The sequence below is a fragment of the Ovis aries genome, chromosome 10, assembly GCF_016772045.2.
Source record: "Ovis aries strain OAR_USU_Benz2616 breed Rambouillet chromosome 10, ARS-UI_Ramb_v3.0, whole genome shotgun sequence".
Lineage (NCBI taxonomy): Eukaryota > Metazoa > Chordata > Mammalia > Artiodactyla > Bovidae > Ovis > Ovis aries.
In genome coordinates this window covers 33,392,905-33,420,612 of record NC_056063.1, presented here as the reverse complement: position 1 = coordinate 33,420,612, position 27,708 = coordinate 33,392,905, and the positions used below count along the sequence as shown (strand labels likewise).

At 38.1% G+C, this 27,708-nt stretch overlaps 1 protein-coding gene across 6 annotated transcripts in view; it reads left to right on the top strand.

Moving 5' to 3' along the window:
- Positions 1–27,708, top strand: part of CDK8 (cyclin dependent kinase 8) — a 78,451-nt gene that overhangs the window by 19,157 nt on the left and 31,586 nt on the right. For 4 of the 6 annotated variants that reach the window (XM_042254876.1, XM_042254875.1, XM_015098174.3 and 1 more), the window contains exons 2-4: positions 5,234–5,309; positions 15,803–15,913; positions 19,647–19,787. In XM_042254876.1, coding sequence (XP_042110810.1) covers positions 5,234–5,309; positions 15,803–15,913; positions 19,647–19,787 — 328 coding nt within the window. Of the gene's footprint in view, positions 1–5,233; positions 5,310–15,802; positions 15,914–19,646; positions 19,788–27,708 lie in introns of those variants that run through there. The other 2 variants (XM_042254877.1, XM_060394092.1) reach the window with 2 other exon arrangements.

The following is a 27,708-nucleotide window of genomic DNA, read 5'->3' as shown; positions in this document are numbered from 1 at the left end:
CAGTCTTTCCCTAATGTTGCTTCAGAAAGAGCCAAACACTTAATCTGAGAGCATGCAGAGCTGGTTAAGTATCTGGCAAGGGAAGATAGTTGTTTACATCAGTGATAAGGTTGAACAGCTCTGGAAAATTATTATGTTAACCAGAATTATTACATCACATAATTTCTTTTTTTGTGATGGAAATAATTAAGATATAGTCTCTTAGCAACTTTGAAGTTTATAGTACACTGTGCTGTGCATAGATCTCCAGGATTTTTTTTATATGCTGGTTGCAAGTTTTACCCTTAAACAATACCTGCCCAGTCCCTGAGCCCCTGGTAACCACTCTTCTGCTTTCTCTATTTACACATGTAAGAGACTGCACATATAAGTGATATTCTCTGTCTGATTTATCTCACCTAGCAGTGTCTGGAGAAGGCAATGGCACCCCACTCCAGTACTCTTGCCTGGCAAATCCCATGGACGGAGGAGCCTGGTAGGCTGCAGTCCATGGGGTCGCTAGGAGTCGGACACGACTGAGCGACTTCACTTTCACTTTTCACTTTCATGCATTGGAGAAGGAAATGGCAACCCACTCCAGTGTTCTTGCCTGGAGAATCTCAGGGACGGGGGAGCCTGGTGGGCTGCCGTCTCTGGGGTAGCACAGAGTTGGACACGACTGAAGCAACTTAGCAGCAGCAGCAGCAGCAGCAGCAGCAGCAGCAGCAGCATAGTGTCTTCAAGATCCACACGTAATCCGAATTATCACAAGTGGCAGGATTTCCTTCTTTCTCGTGGCTGAATAACATTGATCCTTTTTAGGTGGCCCATTACCTGTCTTCACTGGATGCTTGTAAAATCTGCCACTTGTCTCCACTTTTCTGAAATACCTAAATATCGTGTCTTGATGTGGGTGGGCTTTCATTCATTTGTGATGGGAACTCATTGAACCCTTGCACTGTTACAAATCCTGTCCTTCAGTTGCCGAGTTTTCTTGAATTACTTTGTAAGTTTTCTGCCTCTCTTCTCTGTTCTTTTTTTCTGAAACTCCTAATTATTCAGATTCCCTGGACTGGTTCTCTGATTTCTGTTTTTCTTTTGCATTTCTCTGTGTTTTACTGCTGTTTCTTAGGCTCTCTCCTCAGTTTATCTTCTGCCTAGCCAGCTCTGCTTCCAGAGGGATATTGTCCTCTCAGGTCTCAGCTTTGAGGATTTGACTCTGAAAATCCAGTTGGTGCTCAGCTTTCTATAAGCTTCTTCCGTTTTTTTGGATCCTTGTCATCCTTTACTGTTTGTCCACTTTAGTTTTAGTTTCCAAACTTCTGTGCCATCTTCTCTCCCATTTTTCTTCCTTATAAGTTTGTGCCTTTTCCGTAGTTTTAGTAGGGCGTAGGAGGGGAGTCAAGTTTGATATGTGTGTTCAGTACTCTATTTTACCAAAACACTGCTCATTTTTGTAAGCACTCCTTTGCAGCCATTAACTTACCCCCCGCCCCCCACCCCCACCCCCCGCCGCCCACCCCACCTAATCTGTTAAAGGCGAGTGTTCATCATGGCTGTACCCTCCTCTTTTTGGTCATGTCACATGACACACTCTCTCTAGCTTTGTTTGCTTATCTTTAAATGTAATAATGTTTTCTTGTCATCCTCATTTGTTTTGTACACTCCTTGAGGTGAGGCACACATACTCTGCACCCTTTGGAGACAGCTGACATGGAAGTTCTGCTCCCACCCCGCCTCTGAAAGCAGGCAGACCTCAGGGCTGTCCGCGTGTTTCCATGATTTTACGCAGCTGCTGCTCAGCTTTGCTCTTCTCCAAGCAGCCAGCCAGTATTTTTGTTCATGCTGTTCCGCCTTCCTGGGGTGTCTCATGTAACTACTCATTTCTTTCCCCAACCCCTCTTTCCTTTCCTGACAAGCTTCTTTAGTCTTAAGACCTTCTGGTTAAGTATACTCTTGGAGAAGCTTTCCTTCACCCCTTCAGGTGTAGCTGAACATCCCCTGTGTTTCTAGTACTGTGTGTAGAGCCCTGCACTGCAGCTATTATTGACAGTCTGACTACTACGACCAGATTGTGGCTCCTTTTCCTCTCTAGTGTGCCTTTGTGGTTAGAGAAGTGTGCCCCGCACATCACCAAGTACTGTTATGTTATGATGGTAATTAGGTGAGTTTTAAGAGGTTGTTGCCTTTTTGATAATCACATATCTTTTAAGGTGTTTTTTTTTTAAATTCTCCCATTTACCTTTCTGATAACTTTTTTAAAAGATAAAACATGTAACTACTTGGGGTGAGGGAGAGAACTGATTGCAGATTCAAAATTTTTAGTTCATTTTGAAGAAGTTTTCACAACGCGGTTTTTAAAGACGAGAAAGTCCAGAGGTGGTTGTTAAGGGGGTGAATGAGTTAGTCTTTGTTTTTTTTTCCTTCCCCGCTGCTCATTCTCTCCACAGAGGGCTCTAGTTTAGAAGTCATCCTCAGCAGTAGATATAACAAGCGGTTACACTCCTGGGTTGACCATCTGTGTAAATTAGTACCTTGCACATGAACTGTCTCATCCCTGGTGGATTTATTCTGACCCCAATTTTATTTTGTTTCTGTGTCACTCTCTTTAATGCCCCCTTTAAGTTTTCAGACATCATTCCGACTTGGTGAACATTAAGTACAGATATTCTTAATGTATTTTTAATATAATGTGTGCCCATTTGTGTGCTTTGCTAGAAAGTACTTGTAGATCTGATTGTCATAAAACAAATTTCTTTTCAGAAAAATAATGTCATTGGGATTTGTTTTTGTAACTAAAGATAAGGTGTAAATATGTAAGCAAAGATAAAGCCAAGCAAACTTAATAATTTAAAATAATAAAGTGTTAAATAAAATTAATTGATTTTCTAAGGAGTTACCCTTTTGTTCAGTCAAACCTTCAGTCTTTTCACCAGCTCTATCACCCTACCCTTTCTTTTAGTATTTGACCTCATTTCCAACATCAGAAAAATATGAAAGCCATCAGAATGAGAACTCCCTGGCTTTTGCCTCTGAACCCACCCCTCTGCCCCTGTGTCCTCCTTGGTCTTCCTGTTGGTGATACGATGGAGAAGCATTTGGCCTCGCTTGCAGTCTAGTTCCTCCCCTCCCCACCGCCGCCGCACCCCCAGCATTTCAGTCTCTGCTTTTCTCGTTTTCCCCTCTCATTTCCTTTTCTCTGGGTTCTTCCTCTCAGTACTTAACATACTCGAGTCTCTGGCATCTTAAAACATGTTTAATCTTGTGTACTACTCCAGCTGCTGCCTTATTTTATCACCTTCAAAGAATCACCTACGTCTCGGTTGACTTAATGCCCGAGTCATTGCTCAGCCTTCTGCAGTGTAGACTCTGCTGCTGCATCACCACAGCTATTTTTGCCTAGTCCAGCATCCCTCGGTGACTTCATCATTGCTAAATTCAGTGGATGCTGCTCAGTCCTCACCTTACTAGGCTTCTCTGCAGCTTTGGATACTGTTTACTCTTCTGCCCGTTTCTGAAATTCTTTTTCTTGCCGTTCCTAGTCTCTGATCTCCCCTCATGTACTCTCCTGACTTGGATGATGGTATCTTCAGTTTTCTCTTTGGTTGGGTCTGTTCAGTTTGCCCTACCCACGTAGGTGTCTCACGAGTATCAGATTCAGCCTGCATGTGTCGGATCGCTCATCTTCCTGTTCCCTCTGACCTCCTGTGAATGCTGCTGTTAGCCTGTTCCCTGAGGTGGGAGCCATCATCTGTGAGGTCTCCTCCTTTCTCACCCCCAGGATTCTATCCTGGAGGCTGTGGTGCTGCTTATGCGGCTCTAGCCGTCTCCTCTGTGGCAGCCAGCATCACCTCTCACCTGAGTCATTCCGACACTGTGGACTTAACTGATCTCTCAGCCTCCTGTCCTTCTCCCCGCTACCCGCTGCCCCAACACACACCTCCCTAGCATTCAAAAAAGGTAGGCAAAGATGTTTTCCCCAAAGGAGGACTGCTGTTCTCCTGTTTAAAAATCTTGAGTGGAGCACCTCCTCTTGTTCTTGGAGTAAAAAGACTCGTATGATCGGGTTCCTAATTATATCTCCAGCTTCATCTCCGATTATTTAATGTGACTGTTTTTCGCATGCTTTTCCCTCCCTTCAGATGATAAGGCACACTGTGTTTCCCCCTTAACATGCACAGCACGGTTCTCAGAATGTGATCTGGGAAGCCCTAGGTGTCCCCAAAATCCTTTCAGAGGATCTGCATGGCCAACACTGTTTTCATAACAGTGCTGTATTCTGTGCTTTTCCTCACTCTGATTCTCACAAGTATACAGTGGCTTTTTCTCAAAGGTGACGAGGCAGGTGATGATGCTGTTGCTCTGGTGGCTAGTGGGTATGTGCTTTTGTAGGCTGTGTTTTTAACAGTTCCCGTTTTTAAATTCTAAGAGGGTTAATATTGATAGAACCTCTTCAGGATCTTCAGTGACACCCAAGAGAGAAAAAGGGTCCCGAGTCCAGAAGGTCTGAGGACTGTCTTTCAGGCCTTGGTTAGTTGGGATTTCCTGTGAGGAGACTTGGCTTGGGTCTCCATAGCGTGACTTTTGGGTCACCTCTGTAGGTTGCGCCTTACTTAGCACATATCCTGTGGTGGGGCGGTTAGTTACCTCTCACCGCTGGTACACAGAAAGCTCCACCATGGAGGTAGGAACCCCAGTCAGTCCCCAGTTCTGGAGACAGTGAGTGCTAAGCAAACACAAGCTGAGTGAATCTCTTTGAAGGTATTTGGGGATATGAACTTATAACATGCTTAAAATCATAACCATTTTGTACTTCATGAGAGATGCATTCATTTCTTAACTTTTTTGACCCCTTAATATCTGAGTGGGTTTTAGAAAGCAAGTTTTACTTTATATGCATTGTGTACATGTACACACATGGACACACACACACACACACACACAGGTAAGTGTATACATATTAGAGCAGAAAGAACCTTACTTGTTGGAAGTCAGGAGTTTCATTTTAGAATCTTCTTTTTCTTCTGTACAAATAAGCATAGACCCTTGGACAGGTCTTTTTATTCCTTTGAATATAACTTCCGTCATCAAATAATGTAATTGTGCTGGATTATCTAAAAAGTTTTTCCCATGTGAAATTATGTGATTATATATGAAGAGTGTCAAAGTGTATGTAATTCCTATTTCTTTATATATATTAAAATGCATGTACATTTAGATTTATTTGTATATTAAAATTACTTTGTTTTCACAGGAAAGATGATAAAGACTATGCTTTAAAACAAATAGAAGGAACTGGGATCTCTATGTCGGCATGTAGAGAAATAGCAGTAAGTGAAGCTCTTTTTTATCATCATTATTATCAACTGACTTATGCATATCAATTATAAAAGTCACTGAATTGTACTAGTCACACACATTAATTGAAAGTTGAGAAGTATTTTTCATATCAACTATTTATAGAAAAGTGTAAAGATGGTATGTAGTTCTAGCAAAAATTGCTATATAAATTAATTGATTTGGGATTAAGTCTCAGTTGTTTATATAAATATATATATATTTTCCCAAAAATGTCACTAAATAGATAAGGATCCAGTTATTCTTATTTCATTGTGTGTAATAAAAGTATTTGTTATATGTTAATTCACATAAAATTCATGTTTCTATTTTAATAAAATGAAATTATTGACATTACTTATGAACTTAAAATGAGATTATTTGATTTTCATTGTTTCTGTCTGTTCTTTTGCATATGTGAAATTATATACCCCCTTTTTTGGAAGCATATCATTGCCATATGGTAATTAAAATCTCATTTTGATTCCAAAGGAAAATATTCTTCATGTTAATGCATTACCAAATAATTATTCATACATTTAAAGTGAGATTTTACTTCAGTCTTTACTATTGGGAAACTATGGGTCCAGACTTATCTTTTCAGTCTCTAGTCAGAATATTCTAAAATATGTATTATAATAGTCTTCACTTTTATTGCTTTCAGCCTTCTTTCTACAGATATAGGCTGTTATGGCCTGGAGGTATTAATTTAAATAATTTTACTCATTTAACAGCTTCTATACCATTGGGTTTTCAACTAATAGTCAATTATTTTGTGTCATGTTGACAGCAGCTAGACCAAGGTAAAGTATAGAAACTTAGAAAAGTCAAGAACCCTGGCCTTAAGTGTTTACACACTGATGAGAAAGGACACTCATAACTCTTATAGGAACAATATAACAGGCACTATGATAGAAGTGACTGGGAAAAGGGTATATATACATAACTAGAGAATCAAGGAGGGTTTCAGATTTTGGAGGCCATGTAAGTATTATCCCCACAAGGAAAGAATGAGTGAGATGGAGGGCTTCTTAACCAAAGGTATGCTGTAATGAAAACTGTATTTCATTTCATTGATAAAATTCTTGTACTCTTGAATCTTGAGGTAAGATACCTGTTCATTAACTGTCAGTTCTGCAACTTCTGCTATTCTCTGTGTTCCAGTCAGTTGTAAAGAATTAAAACCCATTGCAATATGGCGAGTGGTGTTGGACGTCAGGATAGTGATGACCTTCGCAGGGGCAGAGAGGGAGCAGGACAGACAAGGGAGCTTTCAGGATGCTAGTGATGTTCTGTTTCTTGGTTTTGCCCTGGGTCTGGTCATGCGGGTTTCACATGTGAAAACTCACTGAGCTGTGCATTTACCATTCATGTGCTTTCCTCTGTCTTTATTATTCGTCAACAAAAAGTTTTTAAATCAACACTCCATTCATTTCAGAAACATTCTTAGTTTTTTATCTGTGTTGATAACTGTAAATGCAGTTAAGCACAATAAGGAATACTTCTTATTTTTATTGTACTTGATTGTGGTTCTTCTACCTAAGGTGAGCAGAAATTTTTAATTTTGATGATGTCTCATTTGCTAGTTTTTTCCTTTTATGACTTGTTTTCTGTGTCTGGCTGAAGAAATCTTCATCTGTTTGCTGAATGTGAAGATATTTCCCTTTGTTGTCTTCTAAAGCCTTGCAATTTTAGCTTTTATTGTAAGTCTGTGATCTGTTCACTTCATTTCTATTTGTAGTCTGATGTAATGCTTGAATGTCTCCTCCCCTCTCTCCATGTGAATGTACAATTGTAGCCTCATTTTTTGAAAAGACTCTTTCCCATTGAATTCCTGTGGCATATTTGTAAAAACTGAAATGACTGTAAGTGTTGGACTATTTCTGGGCTCTATTCTGTTCCATTGATCTCTTTGTCTCTCCATGGCTGATTCCAGATCACTCTGCATCACACACATCAAGACTTGAAGTGAGGTGGTATAATGCCACCAGCTTTATTCTTTTGATTCAGGATTGTTTGGGCTATTTTAGGTTCTCCGAATTAGCATATACATTGTTGAACTGGCTAGTCATCTTTATTTCTAAAAAATGCCTGCTGAGATTATGGTTTACATGAGTTCAGGGAGAACTGATATCTTAATAATACTGAAACTTCCAAGCCATGAATCTTAAGAAGGTGTATTTTCCATTTTTAAGGTTTTTAAAATTTTTCTGTCAACAATGTTTTATAGTTTTTTAGTGTGGAGGCTTTACATAGTTGTTAAATTCATTCCTAAGGATTTTATGTTTTCTGTACTATATATGTATTATTTAAAAATATTTTCTACCTCTTTGCTTCTGTACTTAGAATTGATTTTTCAAATGTTATGTTTTTTAAATCAGATTTATTTAGATTTATCTGACTTACCCACTTAGGTATATCTCTTCTGAGTATTTCCTTCATCCTTTTTGTATATATAATTTCGTTTATTTACTTTTGGTTGTGCTGGGTCTTCGTTGCTGCGTGGACTTTTTCTCTAGTTGTGGTATATGGGCTTCTCACTTCTGTGGCTTCTCTTGTTGTGCAGCACAGGCTCTAGGGCACACAGGCTTCAGTAGGTGCATCACGCGGCCTCAATAGTTGGGTCTCTCGGGCTCTAGAGCACAGGCTCCGTAGTTGTGGCGCACGAGTTTAATTGCTCTGCGGCATGTGGGATCTTCCCAGGCCAGGGATCAAACCCATGTCTCCTGCATTGGTAGGCGGGTTCTTTACCACCGAGTCACAAAGAAAGCCCTAAAATGCTATATATTATATAAATTATATTTCTGAATTCACTGGTAGGTTTGGTGATACCTTGGAATCTCCTACATAAATAATTATGTCATCTATAAATAGGAATAGTTTTACTTCTTTCTGTCTGTATGCTTTTATTTTTTTCCTTTCCTGTTGCATTGGCTAGAACCTCTCAGAAGATGTTGAATAGTGGTAAGAGCCAGCATCTTACTACTTGTTCCCAGTCTTGGGGGAAAGTGTTTTCAGTGTTTCACCATCAAGTTAAATGCTAGCTATAGGCTTTTTATAGATATCATCAGCCAAGCTTTAGGAAGTTCCCTTCTTTTTTTTTTGTAAATGGTAATGAATTTTGTCAAATGCTTTTTTTCTGCATGTCCTGAAATGACTGTATAGTTCTTCTCTTACTGTTATATTGGCTGACTACATTGATTACTTTCCTAATATTTATCCAATTTTACAGTTTTGAAATAACCCCTGCTTGATTATATATATCACTTGATTTGATTTACCAGTGTGCTGTTAAGGAGTGTTAGGTCTTCTGAAGAATGTTAGTCTCTGATGATTGTTCTTGTACTGCCTTTGTCTTCGGTATTGAAGTGGTGCCGTCCTCACAGAGCAAGTCAGGCAGCCTTTCTTCATCCTCTGTATTCTGATAGTTTCCGTGCAGTTAGCAGTTATTTTTCCTTAGATGCTTGACAAAATTCACAAACCATATATCTTCACATTTAGTATTTTGTGTTTAAGTTGTATTTTTTATGTAATTTTTCGTTTTAAGTTATTGAATTTACTGGCACAAGGTTAAGAATATCCTCTTACTGTCTTTCACAAATGTAGCTTCTATAGTGGTGTCCCTGTTTCATTGTGGACTTGGTAATTTGTGTTCTCTGTGTCATTGATTTTTGCTCTTAAACTTTATTATTTCTTTTGGCCTGCCTTTCTTATCTTCTTAAGGTGGACCATTAGGTCATTGATTTTTTTAAAAACTATTGTTTTCTAATAAGGTGATTAAGACTATAAATTTGCCCCTAAGCTATGTTTTTCATTTTTTCTTGACAAATTTTGTCTCATTGTATTATTATCATCACTTAGTATAATTTCCATGTTCTTTGTGAGTTTTTTCTTTTATTATGGGTTATTTAGAAATATATGGTTTAATTTTTAAATATATGAGGCTTTCCAGATAGTTTATTGTTGATGACTAGTTTTTCCCCCCACTACTGGTCTCCTTGTTCCTCTCGTAGCTCATCGCCTCACAGGGTTGCAGAGAGTGGTTAAGACCCTACCCAGATTACCCAGGCTCTTATCTTGGCTTTGGACTTCCCTGATAGCTCAGTTGGTAAAGAATCCGCCTGTAATGCAGGAGACCTGGGTTCAGTCCCTGGGTTGGGAAGATCCACTGAAGAAGGGTTTGGCTACCCACTCCAGTATTCCAGCCTGGAGAATTCCATGGACTGTATAGTCCATGGGGTCGCAAAGAGTTGGACACAACTGAGAGACTTTCACTTCATTTGTTACCCTGGCTTTACCACTTACCTGGCTTGTAGGACCCAAAGCAGGTTACCTGATTTCCCTGTTTTAGTTTCCTCTTTGTAAAATGAGAGCAGTGGTATCTCATAGGGTTTCTGTGCATGAGGAGCATTGGTCACTTCTTAGGGCACGGTGAGCTCTGGGTACCTGTTGGCTCCTCAGTAGATGCCAGTCATCACTGCAGCAGCCACAGCGCGCAGATGGCCTGCCCACTTGAATTTATCTGCTGCCAGAGGACTTCTGTGGAAGGTCTCAGCACATTTTATATCCCGGGATCTTGTGTAGCACCTACCACAGGGCCTGGTGTGTGGCAGGTGTTGGGTAAATGAGCCCTGCTAAATGGAGTGCAGCTCCCTGGAAGTGCGTGAGTGTAAATATTTACTTAGAGGCAGCTCCTCACAGAGACTCAGCTCCAGCCAGCTCCAATCCCTCAGTGACCCAGCTCCCAGGAGAGCGTGTTGTACGTACTCAGTAGTAATAGCTATTTACTGTACTAGTTTGCCACAACAGAATGCTGCAGACTGGGGGACTTCAACAACAGAACCTTATTTTCTTAGTGGTGGAGGGTGCCTGCAGAATTGGCTTCCTGTGAGACCTCTCCTTGGTTTGCAAACGGCCACCCTCTTGTGGCCTCTTCATGAGGTCATCTCTTTCTGCATTCTGATCTCCTTTTCTTATAAGGTCACCATTCTGATTCGATTAGGGCCCATCCTACTGACCTCGTTTTACCTTAATTGCCTCTTTAAGGGTCTTATCTCCAAATAGAGTCATTCTGAGGGCCCGGGGATTAGGGCTTCAACACAAGAATTTGCAGACACAAACTCAGTTAAGGCTTTAACACTTTTATTACTACTATAATAATGATACTTACTCACTAGTAAAATCATTGCCCTCAAAGACTTAATATTTGACCAATCAGATGGATTTTCTTAAAAATAGAAGTGAATTGATTTTTTTGATGAAAGCACTGTCAGAAGCCAAAGGGTGTGTTGACGATGCCTTTGGCTGATATATTTTGTTTATTCATGAATTCAGTTACTTATATATTCATATATTCACCAGGTGTTTAATGAGTACCTTTCAAGTACCAGGCAGTGTGCTTGAAACTAGCAGTCCCGTGATAATCAAAACACAGTGCCTGCCACTGTCCAGTTCACAGCGTAGTATATATTTAAAATATCTGTGTCTCTGGGTAAAGGAGAATTACTGCCTCTGGGGGCTAGGTCTTAGGAGGTGTTGGTATTAGACCACAGAGTGTTGGATTTGTATTTTAGAAATTAATTAATTAACTTTGAAAGCATTTAAATCCTGATTCTAACCACTACTTATGAATGTGACCTTGAGCAAATTATTTAATCTCCTTACACCACCATTTCCTCTTTGTAAAACAAGAGCAGTATAAATATTTCATAGGGTAATTCATGATAGAGTGAGATAGTGCATGCCACATACTTAGTCCCATTCTTGGCACCTGAGAAGAGCTCAGTAAAATGGTTGCTGCTGTTGTCTTTTAGTACAGGAACTCAACCTCATCTCAGAGGTGAGATTCAGGCGACACCTAAGAATAACCTACTTATATGTAGGTTTGTAATAATTTGAGAGAGCTTTTGCCAAAGCTTTGGAGTTTGTTTGTTATAATTTCCACCCTGCTGGTTTCCAGAGAGGATTTGAAATAGCTGCCCAGCTGAGAAGTGTGTTCCAGTTGTGAGGTAATGGAGAAAACTCTGACCCAGAACTGAGATGAACTTAGCGCTAGGTCCCCTCTTCCAGCCAGCTGACTGGTCCCTAGTGACCCCAAAGTCCCGGCTTTCCTGTATCAAATTCTTGGCCTTGTTTGTTAATTAGCAAGTAGTTTTATATATTGGCCTTAAGTTTCAGAGAATTTGTATTTAATCTCTAGAGTTTCATAAGTTTGAAGTTTCGTTCTAAAAGTAGAAATATATAACTTGAATTTAATCTTGTTCCTAAATAGAATAATCATCATTTTCCAAAGAATAATTGTTCATTTAAATGACTTCGTATATAGTCCATTCATAGTCTTTCTTTTGTGAATTCATTTCAGAGCCCCTGATACATTATTAACATTACATTTACTTGATACCTGTTTTGGTGACAGTATTCTTATAAAAGATATTGAAGTCCTAGGTTCTAAGACCTTAACTTTCTCACAGATCTGTCATGTCTTTGGAACACATTTGCAGGGCATGGTGTAAATCATTTCTACCTGATAAAGACAGAATATCCCGCTTCATGAGAAGTTTTTTCTTATTGTTGCTGTTTTGTTTTTACTTGGTGGAGGGGGAATGCTGATGGTTTATTAGGGCCACTTGGGTTGCTAAATGGAGATAAAATAAGGAGATAAAAGGTTTTAAATAGAAGAATGTCCTTCTAGGAGATGACAAGGGTTAATAAGCCCTTGAAAGTGTGTTCTACTTGGTTGTTTCTGTTTATATAAGCTCTTTATTATTTAATGAAACATTTATAAAATTTTAATCAACTTTGTAATGTAAATAGGTACTGTATCTCATAGAATAACAGATCTTAATTCTCATCTGGTATTCAGTGGTGATGAATGTTGTTTTGTTGTATTTTCTAATGTTGCTGTTACAGTTGTCCCTTTGTATCCATGGATTCAACCAACTGCAAATAGGAAATATTTGGGGGAAGAAATTTCCAGAAAGTTCCAAAAAGCAAAATTTGAATCTACCATGCTCCAGCAACTATTTGTGTAGTGTTTACATTGTGTTAGATATTTTAAGTAATCTAAAGATGATTTTAAGTATATGGGAGGATGTACATAGGTTATATGCAGATATTGTACCATTCTATGTAAGGAACTTGAGCATTTGTGTACCCATGTGGGGTGGGGTATTGGGATGTCCTGGAATCAGACCTCCTCTGATATTGAGGGACAACTATAGTTAGTTTTTCAAAGAATTACAAACTACAGATTTAAGTGTATTGTTGTGTGATGTCAAAACATAGACAACTAGTGGAATGGGAGAAAATATTTGTAAATCATATACTGCTAAAGGATTAATGTCTACACTATATAAAGAAATTCAACTCAACACTGTTCTCCATAGTGGCTGTACTAGTTTGCATTCCCACCAACAGTGTAAGAGGGTTTCCTTTTCTCCACACCCTCTCCAGCATTTCTTGCTTGTAGACTTTTGGATAGCAGCCATTCTGACTGGTGTGAAATGGTACCTCATTGTGGTTTTGATTTGCATTTCTCTGATAATGAGTGACGTTCAGCGTCTTTTCATGTGTTTGTTAGCTATCTGTATGTCTTCTTTGGAAAAATGTCCATTTAGTTCTTTGACCCATTTTTTGATTGGGTTGTTTATTTTTCTGGAATTGAGATGCAGGAGTTGCTTGTATATTTTTGAGATTAGTTGTTTGTCAGTTGCTTCATTTGCTGTTATTTTCTCCTATCCTGAAGGCTGTCTTTTCACCTTGCTTATAGTTTCCTTTATTGTGCAGAAGCTTTTAATTTTAATTAGGTCCCATTTGTTTATTTTTGCTTTTATTTCCAGTATTCTGGGAGGTGGGTCATAGAGGATCCTGCTGTGATTTATGTCTGAGAGTGTTTTGCCTATGTTCTCCTCTAGGAGTTTTATAGTTTCTGGTCTTACATTTAGATCTTTAATCCATTTTGAGTTTATTTTTGTGAATGGTGTTAGAAAGTGTTCTAGTTTCATTCTTTTACAAGAATGAATAGAACTGCCTTTTGACCCAGCAATCCCACTTCTGGGCATACACACCTAGGAAACCAGAATTGAAAGAGACACGTGTACCCCAATGTTCATCGCGACACTGTTTATAATAGCCAGGACATGGAAGCAACCTAGATGTCCATCAGCAGATGAATGGATAAGAAAGCTGTGGTATATATACACAAAGGAGTATTACTCAGCCATTAAAAAGAATACATTTGAATCAGTTCTAATAAGATAGATGAAACTGGAGCCTATTTATACAGAGTGAAGTAAGCCAGAAAGAAAAACACCAATACAGTATGCTGCTGCTGCTAAGTCTCTTCAGTTGTGTCCGACTCTGTGTGACCCCACAGACGGCCTCCCACCAGGCTCCCCCATCCCTGGGATTCTCCAGGCAAGAACACTGGAGTGGGTTGCCATTTCCTTCTCCAATGCATGAAAGTGAAAAGTGAAAGTGAAGTCACTCAGTCGTGTCCGATTCTTAGCGACCCCATGGACTGCAGCCCACCAGGCTGCTCCGTCCATGGGATTTTCCTGGCAAGAGTACTGGAGTGGGGTGCCATTGTCTTCTCCACCAGTACAGTATACTAATGCATATATATGGAATTTAGAAAGAAGGCAACGATAACCCTGTATGTGAGACAGCAAAAGAGACACAGATGTATAGAATAGTCTTGGACTCTGTGGGAACAGGAGAGGGTGGGATGATTTGGGAGAATGGCATTGAAACATGTATAATATCATATGAGAAACGAATCACCAGTCCAGGTTCGATGCAGGATGCAGGATGCTTGGGGCTGGTCCACTGGGATGACCCAGAGGGATGGTACAGGGAGGGAGGTGGGAGGGGGGTTCAGGATGGGGAACACGTGTACACTCATGGTGGATTCATGTTGATGTATGGCAAAACCAATACAATATTGTAAAGTAATTAGCCTCCAGTTAAAATAAATTTAAATTAAAAATACAACTCAATAACAACATCAAAAAATCCAGTTCAGATATAGGCAGTGGACCTGAATAGACATTTCTCCAAAGAAGATATACCAATAAGTGCATGAAAAGATACTTAACACCATGAATCATTTGGGAGTGCAAATCAAAGCCACAGCAGATACCACATCATACCTATTAGGACGTGGCTATTATAAAAAATTTTAGAAGGTAAATAAACGTTGATGACATTGCTGATGGGAATGTAAACGGTGAAACTACTGTCAAAACCAGTTTGGTGGTTCCTGGAAAAGTTGAACATAGAGTCATCGTATGATCTCGCCATTCCCCTCCTAGGTATTTACTCAAAGAACTGAAAGGAGGAATTTGAGTACTCATACACCAGTGTTCATAGCAGCATTATTCACAGTAGCCAAAATGTGGAAATAACCAGTGACTGTTAGCTGATGAATGAATAAGCAAAATGTGTATATATGGAATGGAATGTACTCAGCCATAAAAAGCAATGAAATTTTGGTATATGTTACACCATGGATAAACCTTAAAGACTAAGTTATGCTTAGTGAAATAAGCCAGACACAAAAGGACGAATACTTAGTGATTCTGCTTATGTGAGGCACCTAGAACAGGCAAATTCATAGAGACAGAAAGTAGAATAGAGGTTACCAGGGGCTCACAGGGAGAGAAAAGTGGGGAGTTATCGTTTAACAGGTACAGAATTTCTGTTTAGGACGATAAAACAGTTCTAAAATGGATGGTGGGGATGGCTGCATAGCATTGTGAGTGTGCTTATGCTACTGAATTATACCCTTAAAAATGGTTAAAATGGTAATTTCTTTAAAATTTACTTATTTAAAAAATGTTTACAACATCTTTTAACATTATATTTATTTTTAATTGAAGGATAATTGCTTTACACCATTATGTTGGTTTCTGCCATACATCATCGTGAATCAACCATAGGTATCCATATGCTCCCTCCCTCTTGAACCCAACTCCTACCCCGTCCCACCCCACTAGGTTATCAGGGAGCACCAGGTTGAATTCCCTGTGTTGTATAGCAGCTTCTCATTAGCTATCTATTTTACATATGGTAGCGTATATATTTCAGTCCTGCTGTTTCAATTCGCCCACCCTCTCCTGCCCCCAGTGTGTCCATAAATCTGTTCTCTATGTCTGAGTCTATTCCTGCCCTGCAGATAGGTTCATCAGTAGCATAAAATGGTAATTTTTACATTGTATGTATTTTACCATAATAAAAACATTAAAGAAGGAAGCTGACTGAACAATAGCAATAAAACTGACAGATTTACACAGTTATATCTTTTCAGTATCTTTTGCCCACAGATTTGTATTCATTTGTATGGGCATCTCAAAATTGTATGGGTATTTATTAGATTTTTAGGATTGAGTACTATTAGGTTTGTATTGCCTTTGAGTTACAAACAGTGTGGGGTTTTTCATGTTACTTTTATGACAGAGATTTTTAATGACTCCCCTTTGTTTTGCAGCTACTTCGAGAACTTAAGCACCCAAATGTCATCTCTCTTCAAAAGGTGTTTCTGTCTCATGCAGACAGGAAAGTGTGGCTTCTGTTTGACTATGCCGAACATGACCTCTGGGTAAGGCGCGCCATGATGGATGTGGGCCATGGTTTCAGTCGGGTATCAACAGGACTAACTGGAGACAATTTGGGGAGCTCATTGTAGTATTAGAGTTATTATTTTAAGATAAAAGGGATCTCAGAATGTGGTTGAGAAAGTATGAAGGCTAGAGTATTGCTTTGTATTTTTACTTTTGTTCTTATCAGTTTGACATGCTGCAGAGAACAAAAGAATCTGAAGAGTATAAACAGCTCTTCATTATTGTTTCCTAGCTGTAGATTTTGACAACATAAAAAAAAGTAATAACTGTTTTGTTGTAAGATTTAAAAGCAGCGTATTTCCTTTTCTGCAGCAAAGAGAATCTAAGATGAGAAGGTGATAATACGTTGTGTTGGGACCTAAGTATGTTGTATTTATTTGGAGAACTAGATTGAGATTTGGGCTTCCCTTGTGGCTCAGCTGGTAAAGAATCTGCCTGCAATGCAGGAGACCTGAGTTTGATCCCTGGGTTGGGAAGATCCCCTGAAGAAGGGGAAGGCTACCCACTCCAGTATTCTGGCCTGGAAAATTCCATGGACTAGATAGATAGATAGATAGATAGATAGATAGATAGATAGATAGATAGATATAGTCCTTGGGGTCTCAAAGAGTCGCACACAATTGAGCAACTTAGATTCACTCACTCAGATTGAGATTTAGTGGGCCTGTTTGTCATATGACGTAGGGCAAATCTCTTAATGACTCTGAAGGGGTAGCTTCCCCCATCTGTAAAATATAATACTTTTACTGCTCTTTTTTGCAAGTAAATAATATCCAGTATTGTGTTGTTAATTAATTAACAACTACTTCACTTTTGTGAAATATATTTTTCTGCTATTTAATACGTAATAAGGTCTTTAAATATTTTGCTATGTTTTACATCTTGTCTATACTTACTGAATTAGCATGGCTGTGTGTTTATTGAACTAAATAAAAAGAGAAAATATATGCAAGGGATTACAGTATCCTGGCTCAATTTCAGAATCTTCAAAATATATCTTTTCATTCAACTGTAGTTCATAAATGGAAGTACAAAATTTTGAAATAAAGCTAGCACAAATCCCAGTAAAACTGTGTAAAAGGAAATTCACCTTCTGAAAATAGTGAAAGTTTCAAACTCTTTTGCTAATTTCCAGATGAATCCTCATTTCCATCATTTTAACTTTAACAGACTCCAGAAATTGAAACTTATTTTAAATTGAAACTTATTTTGGTTTCATATGTTTTTAGATTTATTTTTTAAAAAACGTTTTTTTGTATTGTTTGTAGATTGCTATTTAACATGACTAAATGTGATTTGATTCAATTTATTTTTATATAAGTTACCTGGAAAGAACTATTTTCAAACAAAATAGGTTTTCCCTCTTTTATGAGACTATTGCCCAAGGTTTGTGATAGTTTTTGTTGGCTTCTATTATTGTAAAAGAAATCTATAATCAAATCAAATTTGGATTCTGTTAATAAAAGTTCATTAAATTGGAGTGGCCAGTATTGAACACTCATCATATTCAAATGTAATATAAAATCAAACTATATAATCCAAATTTATGAGAAAATTTCCAGGCTAGTTGATTAGCATGATATGTAATAAGACATAGTTGAGCATAGGAGATAGTATTGTATTCAACATGGTTTCTAGCAAAACTGGTATGTAATATTTAATTTTATGTGTAGGTATAATAATCATACTTTAATAAATTAAGCTGCATGTAATGTGTGTATATGGAGAAAGAAATGGCAACCCACTCTAGTATTCTTGCGTGGGGAATCCCAGGGTCAGAGGAGCCTGGTGGGCTGCCATCTATGGGGTCGCACAGAGTCGGACACGACTGACGCGACTTAGCAGCACAGCAGAATGTGTGCATAGAGTCACCACTGGCTTTATCAATTCATTTAAGCCAAATAAGCACTTCTAGTGCTCATTTTAATAAAAACCAAATGATGATTCAGTTTACTAAAACTACTCTTTATCCATTTTATTTTCTTATTTTAATTGGAATATTGAATTAGCTGGGGTAAGGCAGCAAAGGGCAAAAAGAATAAAAAGTCATTTAAAAAAATTACTTAGGTGTTGGTGAAATCTTATGGTATGCATATTACATATTTGTTATATAGCCCAGGAATAAAAGTGAAGGTAAGAAATTTCTCCACTTTAGTTTTGGTAGCTATAAAATATTGGTAAAAAAGTAATTTGTAATACCTTAATGAAAATACTGTCTAAAGAAACATATACGGCATCAACTGATTATCTTACCTCCCCTGAGTGTTTGTTCCTTTCATTCTTACTGTGGTAGGTTTTGATTTTCTTTTTTTAATGTATTGTAATTTTTTTTTTTAAAGCTCTGAGAGTTGCTGGTTCTTAAGGTGATGTGACTTGATTGTCATTTCTTTGGATAGGTGACAAAACAGTCTAGATTATTAAGACTTACTATAGCTCTGTTTTATTTGCCTGTTCTTAAGTACTTCAAAAAAATGACTGAGAAGAAAATTAAAATAATATCATGCTGCTACTAAAGGATAGATTAATCATGCTAAATTGAGTAATCATGCTACATACTACATTAATCATACTACATACTACTAAAGGCACTAACTGATACCCTTTACCTTCCCAAATATAGGCCTTTGCTTTATATTTTTTCCTTTGGAAAATAAAACTCCTTCACTCATTAGTCATTAGTTATTTCTTACCCATTTTCTACTTCTATATCTTAAGAAAATGAAAAGGTTACGTTATACTGTTAAATAATAGCTATACTGTTAAAAGCTATACTATTAAAATAATCACTCCTGTTTTAATTATTTTTACTAAGTTCAAGAATACACCTAATATGCAGTCAGATACTGGCCAGGAATCTGCTCTTGTGCGTGTTACATTCAGGCCTGTGCCCAGTGGTATGCACAGCAGAGTTGGCTGCAGCCGATTTCTAGATTTTCTTGCAGTTTGAGTGCTTTCATTACAATGAAGACATCTGTCGAGTGTTTGAAACATTGGATCTTGTTTCTGTTGAGGTACACTTATTTGTAAAATGATTTTTCTATTTATAAAGTGGCATTTTGTTTACTGGATGTCCACTAACATTATACCTAGAAAGCTTTGCTGGATGTTTCAAGGCTGTTTTTTACCCCCTTGTCTGAAGCATTCATATTTCTAAATATTATATATGACCAGAGATATGTACTGGTTATTTACATATTATTCCTTTGTGCTTCTGTGTACTTAATTGAAATATTTTTCCATCTGCTTTCTTTATAACCCAGTTATAAAGTGGTAAATAGGTACCATACCTATGTTATGTGAACCAGCCAAAACTCTCTGTTCTTTTTTTCTTTCTTTCATTTAATACACATTTTATTCACTGCCGAATAACAGATATTTGTTTCTTGAAAATTTTCACTAGATAAACAGGTCAAGTAACTCTGAAAGTAATTTTTTAATTATACTTTAAAAATAAAATCACATTACTTTCTACTTCTTTGTTGTCATTTATTTTCTGAGGCCCTATCCCATGCTCAGGAAATGACATTTTAGCTGTAGTTATTTAGGGTTATTTATGCTATCCAGCAGAATGTGAAATGATATTTTCAGTATCTTTGGAAATCCCTGAGTGGTTGGTTTTTTTTTTTTTTTCAGTTAGTAAAATATTATTTATCAAACTGTCTTTCCTTCTTTCCTTTTTTAAGCTTCTGGTGATATTTTTCTTTCTTTCAGCATATAATCAAGTTTCACAGAGCTTCTAAAGCAAACAAGAAGCCAGTTCAGTTACCTCGGGGGATGGTGAAGTCACTATTATATCAGATTCTAGATGGGATCCACTACCTGCATGCTAACTGGGTGTTACACAGGGATTTGGTAAGTTGAAATGTAGTTAGGTGTAAGCTAGAAAGATGCACTTAAGAGTTGGGCGATGCATCTAGATGTTAGTGCTGTACAGGCCTGCAGACCTTACAGGGGAAGCAGGAATGCCACGGTCTCAAAACTAGCCCAGCTTTGTGCTTCTGTGTGATGGCTCCTGCTTCGGGACATACATTAGCTGGTGCTTAAGAGGCGAAAGAGGCCACACTGGTTTCGCTAAGCTTTTAAGTCTGTAAATAAAGCGTTGGCTTGCTTTACATTGATTATTAGATGCCAGACAAACTCTGGAAGTTGGTATATTTATGAATAACTTGAAAATACAACCTTTGGAGCCTACTGCATATTAAATTGAATATTAGGAGTGTTCAACTACTTATTTTTTGAACCCCACTATATTAGTAGAAGTCTCTCAGCCAATAGCCTTTATTAATCATGATTGAATACATTATTAAGAAGCCTTGCCATATTAAGGTACACTAAATTCTTAAGACTTCAGAAATTGACTTTATTTTTATTTTACATCGCAGAATAGTGTATGCCCTTAAAAAAATGTATAGCATTAAATTGTTGATTAAATTGTGCTTGTTCATGAAAGCTTTATATATTTAATTCATTTAAATTTCAGATTCCTGTTTACCCCTTTCATATTGCATAATTACACTGTGCTTTTATTCTTTTCTTTGTAAATGTAGTGACTCTAGTGAGGTTTGTAGCAGTGCCTTCATTTCAAGCAGTTATAGACACAGTGCTGGAAGCTATGGCATGGTCTCTGATCACATGTGTACATAGGCGAAGTCTCCATCCTGATAAGGTGGAGCCGCTCTGCCCTCACGTGCGTGCTGTGCTCTTTGCCGGGTGCTCTGTGTTTAATGCATTCGTCTCTGTCGTCAGTCAGGTGTTTTAGCTTCTGGCTCTTTCATCTGTCTTCAGTAAATCTCCTTGAAATACATTTGGTGGCAGTTATTTTATCTCCAGTTCTCAAGCCTAGAAAAAGCATTTACAGTAGGACCAGTAACACATCAGAAGTTTGGTTGAAATAACTTTTTCTCTTATGCAAACTTTATTTTTAATAGAATTAGGATATTTACAAGCAGTGAATTTACAGAACATAAATGTGAAAAATCCTTTGTCTCTTTATGAAAATGAAAATAAATTTCAGCTTTTAGAAGAGTCAGCTTAGGGGAAAACTGTTACTACTTTTGAGCTCCTGGCACTTTTCATGATTTTAAAAGAATAGAATCTGGTTAAAGGGTATTTTTCTCATGTAGAGTTAATTATGCTAAGATAATGTTGTATTTTTAATTTAAATATTTTCTCATCACTAAAATATTAGTTCATTAGATGAACACAAACTGATTTTTAAACCAGTATTTAATTTTTATATTAATATGTAATATACCTCCTCTGTCCATGGAATTCTCTATGCAAAAATCTAATGTATAATGTACCTTCTCTGTTCATGGGATTCTCCAGGCGAGAACACTGGAGTGGGTTGCCATTCCCTTCTCCAGGGTATCTTCGCAATCCATGGATCAAACCTGGGTCTCCTGCATTGGCAGGTGGATTCTTTACCATCTGAGCCACCAGGGAAGCCCCAAAATATACCTGAACTGCTTACATTAGCGTTAACTACACTATGAAATAATGAAAGTAATGAAAATAGTTTTAAAGTCTGATTTCTTTGAGGAGAGTTCTTTCTGTTGACACAGCCTGAACAGTTGTTGTTGGCATAGAGACACTGTCAAGCAGGTCATTTCAGAAGTCTGTGTTGGTGGTGCCCTGGGAGACGGGGCGTGGAGCACTGTACCCAGGTGCAGGTAACAAAGGAACGCACTGTCTGCAGCTGACTTAAAAATAATAATGAAACAAACTAAAAGTAGTGACACTTTATTATTACCAGATACTGGCAATTCTGAACAGTATCGGGGTAAAATATTCCTGTTCACTGAAGCAAATCCCTCCTGGTGCTGTACCCCTCTTGCTAGGCCACTGCCATCTGTTTAGAAGTGTGTTCATTCACAACCTTCTCTAAACTGTAATCGATTATTTGCTGCTGCCTCCTTTGACTTTCTCGTCTGAAGCATGATTTCCTGTAATGTCTGTGCTTGGCTTCTTAGTGCTCTTTCCAAACGCCTGATCCTTCTGTGCATTGCAGGCCCACTGAACCATTCTCTCATTGAAGTGATAAACTCCTCCCCTAGGCTGGATCTTACTGGTTCAGGTCCCTGCCTCTTGAATTATTCTTGTTCTTGAAGGAAAGATTCATAATTATGGTTTTTATTAAAATTGTGCCTACCTTCCTGCCAACTGAAAATCAAATTTTGGAGTTTGATAGTATATAATTTTTCAACTACAGCTACACAAGATATTCATATATGTAGTATTAAAAGTATTTACTCTGAAAACTATTCTTTAGAAGCTGTATGACATGACCTTTTTTTAAAAATCTTACCTCAAGCAATTATTATTATTTGCAGTATAATTACTAGTTAATTATGTTCTTTGCTCCTTTTCAGTCAGGTTTAGACAAAATGAGGTGATACCAACCTTAGCCGATTTGTGTAGATTTCTAATGTTAAGAATTGCATAAGTTGGTTTAGGTGCTGACTTGCCACATGAAGCTTCATATCAAGGTAGAAAATTAACATAGACCTCCTAAAAACACCATTTGAAAATAGTCCAGAGTGTTACTGAAGCTTTTGCTTAATAAAATTAGCTTTATTGTTAATAGAAATACTGATTTCAGTTGATAGAGTTATGGAGTTCTTTGGTTGATATGTATAGTTAACTTTACCATTTAATAAATAAAAGTTAATTTTGTCACTACTGATCATTCAGTTCAGTTCAGTTTAGTCGCTCAGTCATGTCCGACTCTTTGCGACCCCATGAATCGTAGCACGCAAGGCCTCCCTGTCCATCACCATCTCCCGGAATTCACTCAAACTCACGTCCATCGAGTTGGTGATGCCATCCAGCCATCTCATCCTCTGTCGTCCCCTTTTCCCCCTGCTCCCAATCCCTCCCAGCATCAGCGTCTTTTCCAGTGAGTCAGCTCTTTGCATGAGGTGGCCAAAGTACTGGAGTTTCAGCTTTAGCATCATTCCTTCCAAAGAAAACTAGGGCTGATCTCCTTTAGAATGGACTGGTTAGATCTCCTTGGACTGGTTAGTCCAAGGGACTCTCAAGAGTCTTCTCCAACACCACAGTTCAAAAGTATCAATTCTTCGGCACTCAGCCTTCTTCACAGTCCAACTCTCACATCCATACATGACCACTGGAAAAACCATAGCCTTGACTAAACGGACCTTTGTTGACAAAGTAATATCTCTGCTTTTTAATATGCTATCTAGGTTGGTCATAACTTTTCTTCCAAGGAGTAAGCATCTTTTAATTTCATGGCTACAGTCACCATCTGCAGTGATTTGGGAGCCCAAAAAGATAAAGTCTGCCACTGTTTCCACTGTTTCCCCATCTATTTGCCATGAAGTGATGGGACCAGATGCCATGATCTTTGTTTTCTGAATGTTGAGCTTTAAGCCAACTTTTTCACTCTCCTCTTTCACTTTCATCAAGAGGCTTTTTAGTTCCTCTTCACTTTCTGCCATAAGGGTGGTGTCATCTGCATAGCTGAGGTTATTGATATTTCTCCTGGCAATCTTGATTCCAGCTTGTGCTTCTTCCAGCCCAGCGTTTCTCATGATGTACTCTGCATAGAAGTTAAATAAGCAGGGTGACAGTATACAACCTTGACATACTCCTTTTCCTATTTGGAACCAGTCTGTTGTTCCATGTCCAGTTCTATTATGTAGTAGCAAATCAGTAACTGAGGTCTGTCATCCTCCACAGGAAATAGAGACTTGGTAATTCTGGAACTCTTGTTGGGCTGAATGTAGTAATAAGTACACATGTGCAGATGTTCTAAGAAATGGGCTGGAAAGGAAAGCTATGCAGTATTTATGAGATAATTTATGAATTCAAAGTAAACTAGAGAGAGAAATAAAAACAGTGGTGTGTGTAAGGTGACTTTACTCTTTCTTTGGGACTACGTCCTTCCCCTCTCGTATTCTCCTCTCCTTGGAAATGAAAGTTGTTTGACTAGCAGTCTGTAGTCCTGGTTCTGGCATTACCACCTGTATTAATCATTGTTCTCCAGAGAGAGAGAATGGGTCTGTGTAGAGAGAGTTGGGTCTGTGTGGAGAGAGTAAGGTTTCTCCTAAGCACTTCCGTCCTGCCGTTGTGGAGGCAGGGTCAGTCCAGAAGCTGCAGGTCAGGCTGGCAGGTTTGGCAGACCCAAGGCAAGAGTTGCAGTTGAGTCCAGAGTCCGTCCACTGGCAGAATTCCTTCTTGTTTCGGAGTGAGGCCCACCGATGTTATGGAGGGTGATCCCACTTAACTCAGAGGCCACAAATTTAAATGTTAATCTCACTCAAAAACACCTTGATAGAAACATCCAGAATACTCTGAGTACTATGGTCCAGCCAAGGTGACACCCAGAATAGCCATCCTATTTAAACAGGTCGACTGAGACACGTGCAACGTGGGAAAAGGAATTTCAGGGTTGTGTGGTCCATATTCTCCCCCACCCCAGCCCCCCAATTATCTGCTTACATAAAATAGGAGGGTTTTGTTGAGTTAAGGAATATTAAGGTGTGGTGTTTTTTTTTGTTTTTTTTTTTGTTTTTTTTTTTTTTTGCCATATGTACTATAAAGAGAAACTAAGTGTGAATATTAGGAAAGCTTCAAGTAAAGATATGTTTTAGTAACTCAAAATAAGGACAAGTTTGAAGTCCATTAGCCTGATTGGTTGGTGGTTTTTTTCCTGAGCCCAGTCTAGTAAAAAGCTTGAAGCACCAAAGTCATATTCGATCCTTTTTGTGTAGAAGCCAGGCTTGATCCAGCAGTGGTGACTGAACTCCCGTTTGAGTTAGAGCACATGGGCAAGGGTATGACCACCAGTGACTCCATTGTGACCTATTTGAGGATGTCCAGCCAGTTCACTGTCTAGGGTCTATCAGTGGAAATGATTATTTTTTTAATAAAACTTTCTAAATTTTGTCGTCGTTTTCTTGTGCAACTGTGAAATTTCAAACTCAGTAATTTTTCTCTTCCTAGGAAAAATTCTGTGATAGATTAAGAATTTGAAAAACACTTCTCACTAGTATGCATGCTGCCAAATTGAAGATTAAAAACACCACTATGGTCTGGCTCCAGTCTCCTGTTTTTCTTTTATCTTATTCTTCATATTTATTTTCCAGTCAACCCAGAGGTTGTCCTGCCTGTCTAAATGCCTTCCTCCCTTCATCTCCTGCATTTGAAATCTACTCATCCTTTAAAGCTCTGCTCTGCTACCTCATCAGAAAAGCCCCTAGCACCCACCACCCCAGTCACACTAGCTGAGAGTGAGATTGTTTACTTCTAAACCCTGTAGCATTATTTTGAACTACCCCTGGGGTGCTTACTAGTTGGGTAATTGTACTCCTCTGTCTGATGGTAAGTTCCTGAGGGCAAAGACTGGGACTTATTGTATCTTTGTAGACTTCCCAGTGCCTTTGGAATACACAGTAATGTATACAGTATTGCTTACACGGGGTGAATGAACGAACTAGCCGGTCTGTAACAGAAGCAAAGTGGTCTCCAAGGTTATTCGCCATAGCTTATCTCCGATGTTACCTGACACTTCTCTGTATCTAGGGACGCACACAGACTCTGCTGCACTTCTTCTCTTCACTCCCTCTTTTCTCTGCTATGATTTAGTGCAGTGAAACAGTGCAGAAAAAATTCTATTCATACCACATTTTAAGTCCTTTCAGCAGCCTTCTTTCTACTGAAAAGAACTCAGCTCTTATCAGTTAGTTCAGAGACCATTCAGCTAATGACAGTGATCTGTTGATCTCATCCATTGCTCCCTTCCTCTCCCCCAGATTTTTGTTCCTCCCAAGGAGACCTATTTCTTGGCCCTTTGTTTGTTCTGATGTTCACTTTATGTCATTTATTTTTTCCAATTTTTCTCCTTTAATATTAAGGGTGGAACGTTTTCATCATTGTTGATTTGCATCCCTCACAGATTTTTTCTTTCCAGAACTTCTGGAAGTCCCTTCTGTGTGAATTATTCTTTAATCATTAATGGGGTGAGGGTGGGCATGCCTCTCTTCTGTACGTTCCAACTATTCTGAACTTGCATCGCCAATGTTTCACTTTAATCCTCCATTTAGCAGACCAGGTCATTTCTAATCACAATGTCAGTATTTTAATTTCTAGCTGATAGTTCTTTTAAAATTTTCTAGTGAATTCATTGTTGGCTGAATTTTGTGCTTTTTGTTGAAAATATTCAGCTATATCAGACTTAACAGAAATGATTTACAGTCAGTCAAATGATTTACTTGTATTTAAGTAAGTATTAAAGACTTGTGCTTTTGACTTGTTTCCTAAGGAATTCAATAAAGAGTAGAGGAGTAGTTACTATGACTTACCTGTTTGCCGTTAACTTTCATTAGGTGTATATAGTCCTCATATGGTCATTAATGTGTTCCATTTAAAAAAATATATAGTATCCCTGCAAATTTCATTTTAATTACTACTTTAATGATTTTATCATAGTGATAATTAACTTGGAGCTCCCTGGCACATAGGCTATACTTTCCTCCTCTTGCACCAAATGGATAATGTAAGATATACTATATCTTTTGTATTTTCCTTTGTAATTTTTTTCCTTTAAGCTGAATTACAAGGCTGTATATGAAATTTGGAGTGTTTTGGAGTATTACAGCTATCTGAAGTTGGTCATTCCTGCCCTAAAACAATTCAGAATATTTTCTTTTGGCAGGGAGGGGGGTGGGTATAGCTCAGTGACAGAGCATTCACTGCAAAATAGGTTCTTTGTTTTTTGCAGTTTTTTGCCATAGTAAAATTTCCTAGAAAATAAATGTCTGCAGAGATTTCCTTTGGAAGTATCCCAGGGGGATGTCTTGTCATGTGTAGTATGTGAGGTGAAATAGCCCAGTGGGCCATTGCATAAACATGTTTGTAAAATGCTCGAGCTATTTCAGAGCTATTTAATCTGGCTTATTAAAAAAAAAATCTGATAGTGCTGCTGCCTTGAAGTTTATTTTGATTATATTGGATGACTTGGAATCACTTGGTGGTTGGGGGAGAGTTTAACTGTGCTTGGTGAAGGATGAGTTGGTTTCCTAGCAACTGTTCAGTACGATCAAAATCTCGGAGTGAGCCATTGACTCAGACTCAGTATCATAGGGCCTCCTGTATGAAGGCACCTAATTACTGATTATAACATGATGAATTATTGGGGTGTTTTTGATCTGATTCTTCTTATTTGAGTAAAAGATCACCTGGTTTATTAGATTTGCTTACTAATACTAAAGTCTTCAAACAGTAATATAATTAGTTGGTTTGCTTGGGATTTTTAGATTCATTTTCCTATTGACTGGTGAGCTCTGTACAAGGAAGTGGAAAACTCAGAAGAAAAGAGATTAAATGGCCTGATTCTGGTTACTTAGCTAATTATTTTCAAAGCTGGATCACTGACTTTAGGGATTTTCCCCTCTAGGTCAGTGATTTTTAAATTGCAGGTTGTAAGCTATGAGTTGGGAAATCACACAACACAACCAGCCTTTTTAAAAAATTTTTTAATGGAATAGAGTGGAACAGAGCAAATATCAGAGTACATCATATGTCTTGAGGCAGGTTGTTGCTTCATGAAACTTTTGTTTCAGTTGTATGTGTGTATGTATGTATATGTTTAACTATGGCCATAATGAGTGATTTTCTTCCTGTGGGTTGTGTTCAAGAAGGTTTGAAAGCCGCTGGTCTTAGACTGTTGCCCGAAAGGTACTTTATATGTTTAGGAAAAGAGAAGATCAAGTCTGTAGAAAATACTTTGTTCTAATTATAAGTACTTTAA